The 13747-nt window shown below is 42.4% G+C and overlaps 1 protein-coding gene across 1 annotated transcript; it reads right to left on the bottom strand.

Annotated features, from left to right (window-relative positions):
- Window positions 1-10066: 10066 nt before the first annotated feature.
- On the bottom strand, window positions 10067-13441 carry LOC142438147 (T-cell surface glycoprotein CD1c-like). Its single transcript, XM_075540769.1, has 6 exons — window positions 13380-13441; window positions 12898-13163; window positions 11308-11586; window positions 10645-10923; window positions 10217-10307; window positions 10067-10088 (listed from the first exon to the last, which is right to left on the bottom strand). The coding sequence occupies exons 1-6, from the start codon at window positions 13439-13441 to the stop codon at window positions 10067-10069; spliced, it is 999 nt and encodes a 332-aa protein (XP_075396884.1).
- Window positions 13442-13747: the final 306 nt, after the last annotated feature.

Here is a 13747-nt window from a genome sequence, read left to right as displayed (position 1 = left end):
AAGGGAACAGTTACATATGTTGGTAGAAAAAGGGGGAGGACAAACTTCCAAGTGGGGAAAAAAGATGACTAACAACACTTTTAAGAACTTTAAGGGTATAATTAGTCATATGTACCTAAGAAGCTACCTTGGTCTGAGTTTCTGCATATACCCTGGGGATCTAGGCCAAGAGGCATTTAATACTGGATCTTCAAGGTGAACAATATGCTCCAATGGTTCCTGGACACATAAATTCTTGCTATTAGAGAAACAGCATGATATACTTAACTTGAACTCTACTCTAGAGCATAAATAGTCTCCTGGAGAACATTGCCCTAACCCTTAAAGGTGTTGTCACATAGCTGACACCGAAATAACGTCTTTAGAAATCCTTTCCATCATTCTATAATGCCAAGTACTTCTGGATGATGAAGGTTATGTTAAGTAGATTCCATAAGATGGGCCTAATGCTGCGCTTCATTTGCTTTGAAATGAGTCCTTTGATCCGAAGTGATACTGTAAGACATTCTATAAGTTCATGAGAGACCAAAAGGAGCCATAGTACCCCTGCCTAAACAAAAGAACATGAACAAAGATAACTTAAAATCTCAGGCAGATTGTGAACTTCTTGAAAGTAGAATGTGTTTAACAAACATGCAAATCCCTTCGCCAAAAGGTGGAAGTTTTACTGACTATAGATAGGAAAAAACCTTCTGATCAACCACTCCTTTACCACTAACATTTTCTCCATAGAAATGACTCTTAGGAGCCAGGTTTAAACTTACAGAAGGAAAAGAAAAGAAAAAAACTGAGCAAACACATGATTGATTGCAACTGTTATTAGAGAAGTTAGGCAGATCCTACAGAATTCGTCCAGACAATCAACTAAAGAAACCAAAGGCACAAGTCAACATAAATGCAAAAACAATACCAATGCTTTTATTTGAAATAACCTCAAACTAGAAACAAAGAGCAGATTAATTAAAAATTAAAATTAGTATACATCCATTCAGTAAAGTGCATTCAGCAATTAAAAAAAGATTAGCAATACATGCAACAACATGGATGGCTCATAAATACACTCAGTGTGTGTATGGCAGGGGGATGTCAGACAGAATGAATTCTAATTTCATGATCTGTTGTTGTTAGGGTCATTGAGTCCATGCCAACCCATAGCAACCTCATGGCAACGGAAGGAAACACTGCTCCTTCCTGCCTCTCCTCTCAGTTGTCCCTGTGCTGAGCCCATTGGTGCAACCACTGTGTCAATCCACTTCATTGAAGGTCTTCCACTATTTACAACCCCTCACTTTAGCAAGCATTATATCCTTCCCCCAAGACTTGCCTCTTCTGACCTGTCCAAAGGATGTAAGATAAAGTCTCCCATCCTCGCCTCAAAGGAGCACTCTGGCTTCCAAGGCAAACTTGTCTGTACTTTTGGCAATCCATAGTACTTTCAGTAAATTCTTCTTAGGTCTTCCTTATTCGATGTCCAATTTTCATAGACCAGTCAGTTAGGTAAGCAGATGCCTTCCAAATTTCCTTTTATACATAAGCGAGTGCCTCCAGTTTTTCATCAGCTTATTGAAACATTTCAATTGTTATTCCATTAATTCCTGAGGCCTGGTTTTGGGCTAATGCATTCAGTGCAGCTTGAACTTCTTCAGCACCATGAATTCTTTTTTTTTTTCATTGCCAAATGAGATTTTAATCACAGGTATAGCAGTTAAGATATTCAACACACATTTTTAGGGAACAAAATTTAATCTGTAACAGAAAACCAATGGGAAGATCAGAGAAGCAAGATGGTGTGATTTTTTAAAATCATTTTATTGGGGGCTTGTACAATTCTTAACAAAATCCATACATACATACATTGTGTCAAGAACATATATACATTTGTTGCCATCATCATTCTCAAAACATTTGCCTTCTACTTGAGCCCTTAATATCTGCTACTCATTTTCCCCCTCCCTCCCCACTCCCCCTTACCTCATGAACCCTTCATCATTCACAAATTATTATTTTGTCGTATATTACACTGTCTGACGTCTCCCCCACCTTCTTCTCTGCTGTCCATCCCCCAGGGAGGAGGCTACACATAGATTCTTTAATCAGTTCCCCCTTTTTACCGCACATTGTCTCCACCCTCCAGGCATCACCACTCTCACCACTGGTCCTGGAGGAGTCATCTGTCCTGGATTCCCTGTGTTTCCAGTTGCTATCTATGCCTATGTACAACCTCTGATCTAGGCCGATTTTTAAGGTAGAATTGGGATCATGATAGTGGTGGGGAGGAAGTGTTTAAGAACTAGAGGAAAGTTATATGTTTCATCGTTGCTACCCTGCACCCTGCCTGGTTCATCTCCCCACAACCCTTCAGTAAGGGGTGTCCAGTTGGCTAGCATTGGGCTTTGAGTCTCCACTCTGCACTCACCCACATTTTCAATAATATGATTTTTTTGTTCCTTGATGCTTGATCCTTTCGACAGCTCGTGGCCACACAGGCTGGTGTGTTTCTTCCATGTGGGCTTTGTTGCTTTTGAACTAGATGGCCACTTATTTATCTTTGAGCATTTAAGACCCCAGATGCTATATCATTTGATAGCTGGGAACCATCAACCTTTTCCCCACATTTGCTTATACACACGTTTGTCTTCATTGATCGTATCAGGGAGGTGGGCATCCATTGATATGATTTTTAGTTCTTTGATGTCTGATAACTGGTCCCTTTTGCACCTCATGGTCAGATAGGCTGGTTTGCTTCTTCCATTTGGGCTTTGATGATTCTCAGCTAGATGACCGCTTGTTTATCTTTGAGCATTTAAGACCCCAGATGCTATATCTTTTGATAGCCAGGCACCATCAGCTTTCTTCACCACATTTACTTATGCACACGTTTGTCTTCATTGATCATATCCGGAAGGTGGGCACCCACTGATATGATTTTTAGTTCTTTGGTGTCTGATAACTGGTCCCTTCTACACCTCATGGTCAGCTAAGCTGGTGTGCTTCTTCCATGTGGGCTTTGATGCTTCTCAGCTAGATGACCTCTTGTTTATCTTCAAGTCTTTAAGACCCCAGAGGCTTTATCTTTTGATAGTCAGGCACCATCAGCTTTCTTCACCACATTTGCTTATGCACACATTTTTCTTCAGCAATCGTGTCGGGAAGGTATGCATCCTGGAATGCCAATTTAATAGATCAAAGTGTTCTTGCATTGAGTAAGTGCTTGAGCGAAGACCCAATGTCCATCTGCTGCCTTAATGCTAAGCTTATAAATATATGTGCGCAGAACTGTTTCCCCACACTCTTATATAAATAGATTTACATATGTGCATTCCAGTCTTTAGAGCTCTATAAATATTCTTTGTTGCCTAGTTCTTTCCTCCATTTCCTTTACTCTCCTCTTGTCCCACTATCATGCTGAGCCTTCATTTGGGTTCCAGTAATTTCTCTCGGTTACATTGCCCTTGCTGAATCCTTACCAAGCCTCTCACACCCTCCTTGCCACTGATTTTGGATCACTTGTTGCTCCCCTGGGTAGGTCAGCACCACCTCCTTACCCCCGTCTCCCCCTCTCTTGTGTCCCCCTGGAACCATTGGTCCCATTGCTTTCTCCTTGAAACTATTCATCCAGTCTATCTTATCTAGATATATCTGTAGAGATAATAATATGCATCAAAAATCAAGCCATAGGAAGACAGGCACTGAATGAGAACACAGCGATGATACCACAAAAGAAAACCACTTACCCATAGAAGAATACATTAATTAAAAGGAAAAAAATTTAAAACAAAAACCTGTAAACAGATCACGGTCTGATTTTTCATCTTTAGGCGTGTCCTTCAGTCAGGTACAATGGAGTACCATGCCCTGGCCCCAGAGTCTGTCCTTTGTACTCCTTCAGAGGCTCCCTGCTCTGCTCCCACGGTTGCTCTGCTTCACGCTCTTAGTGGTTTGCTTCAGTTTCACAGAGTCAGTTTGGCCAATCCAGACACTGAGTCTCCAGTGTTGTCCCTCTTAGGGCCCTGGGCCATCGAGGGACGGCATGTCTCAAAATGGGATCAGCCATATTGTCCACTCTGAGCATTGGCTCTTCAGAGCAGGGGTGTCGTCTTCCAGGCCTGGTGGGCCAGGATGTGCTCCACTCTCTCTTCCTCCCCCTTCATTTGCTTCCATTTGCTCTAATGAAACATGCCCCTCTCCCTTAGCTGCAGCTTCAGTGCTGTCCTCTCAAGTAAATTCTTCTGGGGAGAGGGGCAGTTGTCCAAGTAGTTGGTTTGGGGGCTGAGCCCTCAGGCCCCTCCACTGGCTCCCACTGCTTGCCGGCACACTGCATTCGTCTGGCACTGGCTTTAAATCTGGTCCCTCTTTCCCTGTGGAGACACAAACATTACCCTCCCCTTGAGTGAGTCAATGTCCTATTCTCCCACCACACATCTTTTTTTTTTTTTCCCTTTTCCTCCCTCCCAGCCCCTTTCTTGTAGTCTACCATATGTACCCCTGGATTTGGTCTTGCCCCTGCCATACTACCTAGACCTCACCCCTGGAGTGTTTGTATACAGTAGCTTTTTCCATGTGCCCTTTTTGCATTTACCTATCAGCGGACTCATGTTATACTTGTCCTTTTGCGCTTGACGTACTTCACTTAGCATAATTTCCTCCAGTTCTTCCCATGCAGCGATATGTTTCATGCATTCATCACTGCTTTTTAGTGATGTGTAGTACTCCATTGTGTGTATGTACCACGGTTGTTTGTTTTTTTACATTTATTAGGGGCTCATACAACTCTTGTCACAATCCATACATATACATACATCAATTGTATAAAGCACATCCGTACATTCTTTGCCCTAATCATTTTCAAAGCATTTGCTCTCCACTTAAGCCCTTTGCATCAGATCCTCTTTTTTTTCTCCCCTCCCTCCCCACTCCCTCACGATCCCTTGATAATTTATAGATTGTTATTTTGTCATATCTTGCCCTATCCGGAGTCTCCCTTCCCCCCTTCACTGCCGTCCATCTCCCAGGGAGGAGGTCACATGTGGATCTTTGTAAGCAGTTCCCCTTTTCCAACCCACTCACCCTCCACTCTCCCAACATCGCCCCTCACACCCCTGGTCCTGAAGGTATCATACGTCCACCCTGGATTCCCTGTGCCTACAGCTACCATAGGCACCCGTGTACAACCTCTGCCCTATCCAGTCCTGCAAGGTAGAATTCAGATCATGGTAGTTGGCGGGGAGGAAGCATCCAGGATCTGGGGGAAAGCTGTGTTCTTCATCGGTACTACATCGCACCCTGACTGTCCCATTTCCTCTCCTAAACCCCTCTATGAGGGGATCTCTGGTGGCCGACAAATGGGCCTTGAGTCTCCACTCCGCACTTCCCCCTTCATTCACTATGGCGCATACACACACACACACACACACACACACATATACATATTCTTTTTTTTTTTTTTTTGCACGATACCTTATACCTCGTCCCTTTGGCACCTCGTGATCGCACAGGCTGGTGTGCTTCTTCCATGTGGACTTTATTGCTTCTGAGCTAGATGGTTGCTTGTTCACCTTCAAGCCTTTAAGACCCCAGACACTATCTCATTCGATAGCCGGGCACCATCAGCTTTCTTCGCCACATTTGCTTATGCACCCGTTTGTCTTCGGCGATCGTATCATGGAGGTGTGCAGCCAATAATATGATTTTTTTGTTCTTTAATGTCTGATAACTGATCCCTTCGGGATCACCTTATCACACAGGCTGGTGTGTTCTTCCATGTGGGCTTTGTTGCTTCTGAGCTAGATGGCCACTTGTTTATCTTCAAGCCTTTAAGACCCCAGACACTATCTCTTTTGATAGCCAGGCATCATCAGCTTTCTTCACCACATTTACTTGTTCACCCGCTTTGGCTTCAGCAGTTGTGTCGGGACAGTGAGCATCGTAGAGTGCCAATTTAATGAAAGAATATATTCATGCATTGAGGGAGTGCTTGAGTAGAGACCCAAGGTCCTTCCGCCACCTTAATACTAAACCTATAAATATAGACACATAGATATATTTCCCCATCCTCCTATATATATTTGCATGTACATGTCTTTGTCTAGACCTCCATAAATGCCCCTTGACTCCTAGCTCTTTCCTCCATCTCCCTTGACTTTCCTCCTGCCCTACCACCATGCTCTGTCCCCACCTGGGCTGCAGCTATCCCTCTTCTCTGTGCAACCTTACCCTTGCTCATTCCCCAACAGGCCTGCCACTCCCCACTCACTACCATTTTGGATCCCATGTTGTTCCCTTGTCTCTGTGTTTCTTAACACCCTTTCTTACCCCCCTACCTCCCCCCAGCCCAGGTCCCCCCAGAACTGTCGGTCCCATTGTTTTTCCTCCATATAGTTCATCCAGCCTGTCCTATTCAGACAGACCTGTATACCACAGTTTTTTAATCCATTCGTCTGTTGGTGGAAATTTGGGTTGTTTCCAACTCCTTACGATTGTTAACTGTGTCACAATGAACATTGGAGCACAGATGTCTGACCGTGGTTTGTTTCTTGCCCAATAGGTGGGTTGCTGGGTCGTATGGTAGCTCAATTTCCATCTGTTTTAGAATCACCAAATCGATTTCCACAGTGGCTGTACATGCCTACAGGTCCACTAGCAGTGGATAAGAGTTCCTATCTCACCACAGCCCCTCAAACACTTGTTGCTTTCTGATTTTTTTATTTGGGCTATCTTTGAGGGTGTTAGATTGTATCTCAAAGTTGTTTTGATTTGAATTTCTCTTATGGTTAATGATCGGGAACATTTTCTCATATGTTTATTGGCCATTCGGATTTCAGACTCTGTGAAACTTCTGTTAAGGTCCTTTGCCCACCTCCTCAGTGGGCAATTAGTTTTTCTCTTACTGTAAGTTTGCAAAGTATTGTAGATTTTAGTAATAAGGCCTTTGTCTGATGTGTCATTGCTAAAGATGTTTCTCAGTCAGTGGACTCTCATTACTTTCTTGGTGAATTTTTTCAATGTACACAGGTGTGTTATCTTCAGTATATCCCACTTGTAGAAGAGACCGGTTATCAGACATCAAAGAAATAAATATCAGTGGTTGCCCACCTTCCTCATATGATCACTGAAAACAAATGTGTGCATAAGCAAAGGTGGTGAAGAAAGCTAATTGAGTCCGGCTATCAAAGATATAGCATCTGGGTTATTAAAGGCTTGAAGATAAACAAGAGGTCATCTAGCTGAGTAGTACCAAAGCCAACATGGTATAAGCACACCAGCCTGTCTGACCATTAGGTGTAAGAAGGGACCAGTTATCAGACATCAAAGAAATAAAATCATATCAGTGGGTGCCCACCTTCCTGATACGATCATTGAAGACAAACGTGTGCGTAAGCAAATGTGGTGAAGAAAGCTGATGGTGCCCAGCTATCAAAAGATATAGCATCTGGGGTCTTAAAGCCTTGAATGATAAGCAAGTGGTCATCTAGCTCAGAAGCAACAAAGCCCACAGGGAAGAAGCACACCAGCCTGTGTGATCATGAGCTGTCAAAGGGATAAGATATCACACATCAAAGAACAAAAAATCATATCATTGTAAATGTGGTTGAGTGCAGAGTGGAGACTCAAAGCCCATTGGTAGGCAACTGGACACCCCCTTAATGAAGGGTTGTGGGGAGGAGATGAGCCAGGCGGGGTGCAGGGTAGCAATGATGAAGCATATAACTTTCCTCTAGTTCTTAAATGCTTCCTCACCCCCCACTATCATTATCCCAATTCTACCTTGCAAATCTGACTGGACCAGAGCATGTACATTGGTAGAGATAGCAACTGGACACAGGGAATCCAGGACAGATGACCCCTTCAGGACCAGTGGTGAAAGTGGCGATGCCTGGAGGGTGGAGGGAATGTGGGTTAGAAAGGTGGAACCGACTACAAAAATCTATGTATAGCCTCCTCCTTGGGGGATGGACAGCAGAGAAGAGGGCAGGGGGAGACGGCAGACAGTGTAACATGTGACAAAATAATAATTTATGAATTATGAAGGGAATGGGGAGGGAGGGGGGAAAATGAGCAGCCGATATGAAGGGCTCAAGTAGGCAAATGTTTTGAGAATGAGGATGGCAACAAATGTACAAATGTGCTTGACACAATGGATGTATGTCTGGATTGTGATAAGAATTGTAGGATCCCCCAATAAAATGGTTTTTTTAATATGCTGAGCATGTTTTTCTTTTTGATTTTCTAACTCGAGGTCTTTTCTCGTTTCATTATAATATTTGACTTTGTCTTTTCAAGCTGCCCTTTGAGATTTTTTGTTCCATTCTTTGACTTCATCATTTCTTTCATTTGCTTTAGGTTCTCTCCGATTGAGCAAGTTTCGGAGTCATTTCTGACATCCACTTTGAATCGCCTTCTGCTTTCCTCAATGATGGCCTTGGTGTCCTCTCACAGCTCATTGGGTTTTCTGTCCATAGTGCTCAATGTGGCAAATCTATTCCTGAGAGGTTCCTGGAATTCTGAATAGGATACACGCAAGGTCATACTTTGGATCTGATGGACTTGTTTTAATTTTTTTCAACTTCAACCTGTACTTTTATATGAGAAATTGATGGTCTGTTCCACAGACAGCTCCTGGCCAGTTTTAGCTGCTGATATTGAGCTTCTCCATTGTCTCTTCACATGGATGTAATTAAGTTCTGTGTATTCCATTTGGTGAGGTCCTCTTGTGTTGCTGAGTAAAGGTATTTGATGAAGAAGTCATTGGCATTGCAAACTTCCATTATGTGATCTCCAGCTCAATTTCTATCACTAAGAACATATTTTCCAACTATTGATCATTATTGTTTGTTCCAATTCTTGCATTCAATTACCTAAAATTTTGATAGTCAGTGCTTTAAAAATGTTGATTAAATGCTGCATGAAAATTAAAGTAACCCAAGTCTGATTCCGACTGATACAAAGAGCACCACTTTGGGAGGTATTTTAGCACCACTCTTTGGAGTACTTATTATCCATATATGTTCTGCAAACATTCCTATTCCGAGGACCAACGCTTTTGTTCCTTTTTTTGAACATTAAGTGATAGATCTGCCCCATTACTTTACTTAATTCCCCTCATCTCTTGCTTATGACATTTTCAATACATATAATTAATTTCTATAATTAATTCTATATATTCATTTAGAAGTTATTCATATGTATTTTAATAAACATAGGGGGAATTTCCTTCCTCTTTCAAGCTCAGTGAAAGAGGTAATGGAATGTAGAATTTCTTGGCCAACTAAGATGCATGTAAAAATTAATGAATCAATTTAGCAAAGACTATATTGATAGCATGAAGGAAATATATGAGAAAAATACTACCATTTTGACAGTTGATTTACTTTGGGTATGTTGGTTTTGCTTTGTTTGTTTGGTTTGAGGTTTTTTGTGTGTGTTTGAGCATAATATTACATGCGGATAAGATGCTTTTTCACAATCTCTTGCCTCAGAGAGAGTTCTGTTGTTACAGTGGACTACGGGGCTGCTACCACAGGCCTGCAGTGAGACCCCCCTGGTGCTCCCCACGAAGAGGATGAGATGGACGGCTCCCATACAGAATTCCAAACCCAGGAAGCAGGTCCACTCTATCTCTGGACTAAATTGATCATACAGCAGTGAGTTTGCCTTGCTCGTTTTCCACAGAGAACTTAAACATTTGAAGTGTGGTGGAGGCAGGTGAGGGTAGACATACATCATTCCAAAGCTGGCTAGGGAGAAAGTATTCGATGTAATAGTACAATGAAACTGCTGTGGGACTTCAGAGGAACAAGCAAGACTGCTTCTGACTTGTGGATCTGAAGCTCTGAAGAAAGGACGTCAGAAATGGTCTTTGAAGGTTGAATGCAAATAAATACATGGATATTTAAACCCAGCAACTGATACAGAGATAAAGATATTAATCTGGCTTTATAATTAACAAATGACAATTAAGCAGAAACATTTTTAAAAGACATTTATTTGGAGGTGAGAAAGTATTTGGCATCAGGATTGGTACTGTGTTCCTGGATTGTTGTGCTCTGGCTTTATTGAGTTAAGAGGCTTATGAGATGTCCTGATATGAGCTGTGAAAGGAATAGAGGGAAGCTCTAACTAAATTGGAGATGGGTAATAAGGAAAATAGGGGAGAAGATGGTAAAGAAACAGAAAACAAAATAAGACATTGAGACTAGATGAAATGCAAAGGACGTACCAGCGCTTCTTAAACCACAATGCAAGACCCATTAAAAGTATCAAGGGCACTATAACTGCCAAGGGGATCAAGTTCATCGAGACATGGTGTCCTATGGATTAGAACGAAACATAAATAACAATTTTAATCTTTTACTCCATCCATTGACTCCCCTAGTGTATCATATTCTTTAGATATCAGTTGTGTCAATTATTCATGTTCCATTTCAGTCACTCTATGCCAATCCAAACTCAAGGGAGGACTCCTTAGACCCTCATTTTTCAACCCTCTGTTCCTTGAATTTTCCACATATATTCTTCCTACGATTCATTGCACTCTTGACCACCCCAGCCCCACACTTAGTTCTGGCATTCTCAAATGTCCCTCTATCTGATACTCTACGCACAAGGACTATGTTCTCCACACTGTCCACTTCCATTCTTACTTACCCCAGTAGATGACGATGTGTTGGCCACCCAAACTGCTGTGCCTCACCTGGCAAGACAGACCAACTGCATCCTCCCTTGCCACATCCAGAGAAACCCAAAGATACCATGTCCCATCAGCATTGGGAAGGAGATCTCCTTGTTTAGTGCCTGGTGGCTCCTGTTCACCTTGCATCCACATCACCCAAACAGGCTTTGGGTGGAAGCCATTTACATGGCAGATCAGCAGCAGCCGGTCGAGACTGACTGTTGGGCTACTGGAAATCCAGGCCTGTGGCTTCACTGCAGAGGGCAAAATCGGTGTAAAGATGAGAATTTGAATAAACAAATTAACCCCCCAGTCCATGCCATTGAGCAGATGTGTACTTATAGCAACTCTGTGGTAGAGAGTACACTTTCTTATTTCCAAACTTGTACATCTTTATCGAAGCAACCTGCAACCTTTTGGTTAGGAGACAAGCACTTCAACATTGTGCACCAGGGCTCGTGACACACAGCTTAGGGCTCATATGTCACAGTCGTATGTGCAGCTTTCCCCCTCTTCTAGGAAACTATAGCTCAGGACCCCCTCTCCCTCTCCTCTTTATCCTCACCCAAAAATTTAAGGTAATGAAAGGTGGGAAGGACCAATATTTATTTGAATAGAAAAATCTTGGCTGAACTGACCTTGTCTCTGGAGATCCATCTGCCCTGCAGCCAGGAGGCCTAAGAGAAATCGCGGGCAGGTGTGTCTGATGAGCCACTCTACTGTGTCCTGGATGCCTCGGTACTGGTTGATTAGATTGCACACATTCTGGGCCATATTCCCTCCCTCTGGAGATGGCACCCATGATGAGTTCTGGAAGCTGAGAAAATTTGTTCCTTCATAAGCAACATGAAGGAAGCTTTGTGGGATCTCATTGGAGTGCACCTTACAGCCAGCTGACACCTGTATTTCCAATGGGTCTGGGGGTTGTGCATTGGAGGGAAGAAAAAGAAAGAACACATTAAAAACTTGGTTTAAGGATATAAGGACTCTGGTCTTATAAGGAAAAAAGTTGTTATGTGTGTGAGATTTGGTGAAAGATATGTTTTACCAGGAAGAAGGGAAAGAATAACTGGTTTAAAAAATAGGGTGGAATAAAAGATAAGTTCACATCATAGAGGAGATTGATTTGGAGAAGATATATGGAACTAGTAAGTGAAGCACATATTATAGAATAATTATTCATATAATAAACTTGTAACAGAGAGTAAGAGCACAGAATTCCAGGGTGAATGAAATGGGCCATAATGGTCATGGGTCTATGGACACAGATGATTGACAAAATGAAGATGAAGATAATTTTTAAAGGAGTCAAGCACAGAGTAGTTAAACTCATGTGTGTCTAGATTTGAGATCATGGGACAGAGACCAGTGGGAATAATTAAACAGTATAGGAAAAGAGAATTCTATAAAGGTAACGATTAACCAACACAGTCAGTGTCTGCTAAAATCATTGATAGCATGTGATGTCACAAACATATAAAAAATTTTGAGGTGGCAAATATTTTTGCCTAAACATTTACCACCAAAAAGGAAGAAGAAAACACAAAACCCCAGAAAACAGGCTACAGTGCTAATGGTGCACATTCTGACCCAGGACAGGATTGATGGTCCTGGATACAATGGGCGAGAAATAGAGAATAAACCTGAAACTATCTTAAAAGACGAGATTTATTAGACTAGTTGAGATGAGAGGATGCCCCACACTGTTGCCGGGATAATACTAAAATTTGGAATTAAATCCACTCCTGGAGGTCATCTTTCCACCAAGTGAGAGGTTGGTTCATAAAATAAATAATATCCCCTATGAGTACTAAACTGTCTTAAATAATCATCTGTGTGATAACAAATAGGCAATATTTACCATAAAGCAAAGATGAGAAAACAAAGAAAGCTGGGGTTCAGAGAAGTCAGAATAATGAATAACAATAATGGGAACATGGACACACTGTGAAATTGAATGTTGTGTGCAGATATTGTTCAATGGGAACCTAATTTGCAGTGTCAAATTTAACCAAAAATACAACTAGAAAAGCAACAACACAGAATCCTAGAGGAAACAAGAGAATAGGGAATTTTAACATATCAATGTTTGGAATTACCTCCAAAAGGTTTATGCTATTTCTAGTGGGGAGGAGGTAATAGAAAATGGTTCTGAAATAAACAGATGCTGTTCCTCCAAATTAGAAAAACATCCTGAAGCGTTTCCTTCGCGAGTGCTTTAGACTTACATTCAAACTGCAGTGCGCGGGCATGATCCTGAATCTCCCGAGTAAACCCAGTGAAGTACACTTGAAAGAGCACTTGTAGCTCTCTCAGCTCCTCCTCGCTGAAGTTGCTCTTGGACCAAGGACGCAGGAAAAGTATAGTGCCTGATTCACTGTCCCAGCTGTGAGTCTGCAACTCGTCCAGCCAAGCTGAGCCCTGGTTCTGTGCCCAGGTTTGGTTGGCGAAGGATGAGATCTGAATGAGACGGAAGAAGATGGGATCCTGGGTGACTGTAAGTAGAAAAAGGCAAAGAAGGAGAGTGAGGAGGCTCCGCGATGTCCATGTCCCATGTTCTGCTACACCCCCCACCCCCACAGGAAGCTGAACCTAGAGACTCAAATTCCAAGTTCTCAAGCATACTTAGTGACCAGAGACTTATTGCGAAAGCCCACCACCTTTCTACCCTGATCTACTTTTACCTGAAGGGGAGTTTGCAGAAAAGTTCTCTTCTTCATTGTAGCCACCTGGGAGAAGGACAGCCAGTGATGTAAATTGCAGAAGCAACATTGTCCTTTGCAGGTGTTTCTTTCTCACAAGAAAGACGTTCTTGACGTCTGTGTTCTCAGCAAATCTTCCTCTCAGTATCTCTCTTCTGACTTCCTTCTACTGCCCACAGACAGACTCTGCCTAAAACAGTGAAACCCTACTACTTCCCACAACCCCAAGCTTCTTGCTCCATCCTCATTTCCCCTCTAACTCTCACTAAAAGTTTCCTTTCACCCTAGACTTCAGTTTTACTCCCTATCACTAGCCCCATCCTGGCTACGCCTATTCTTCAACTGCTGGCCAAAGTCAAATGTTGTGTTTAGGGGT

This window comes from Tenrec ecaudatus, chromosome 1 (genome assembly GCF_050624435.1).
Source record: "Tenrec ecaudatus isolate mTenEca1 chromosome 1, mTenEca1.hap1, whole genome shotgun sequence".
NCBI classification, from domain to species: Eukaryota; Metazoa; Chordata; class Mammalia; order Afrosoricida; family Tenrecidae; genus Tenrec; species Tenrec ecaudatus.
The sequence above is the reverse complement of the archived record's forward strand: the minus strand, read 5'-3'. Positions and strand labels throughout refer to the sequence as shown.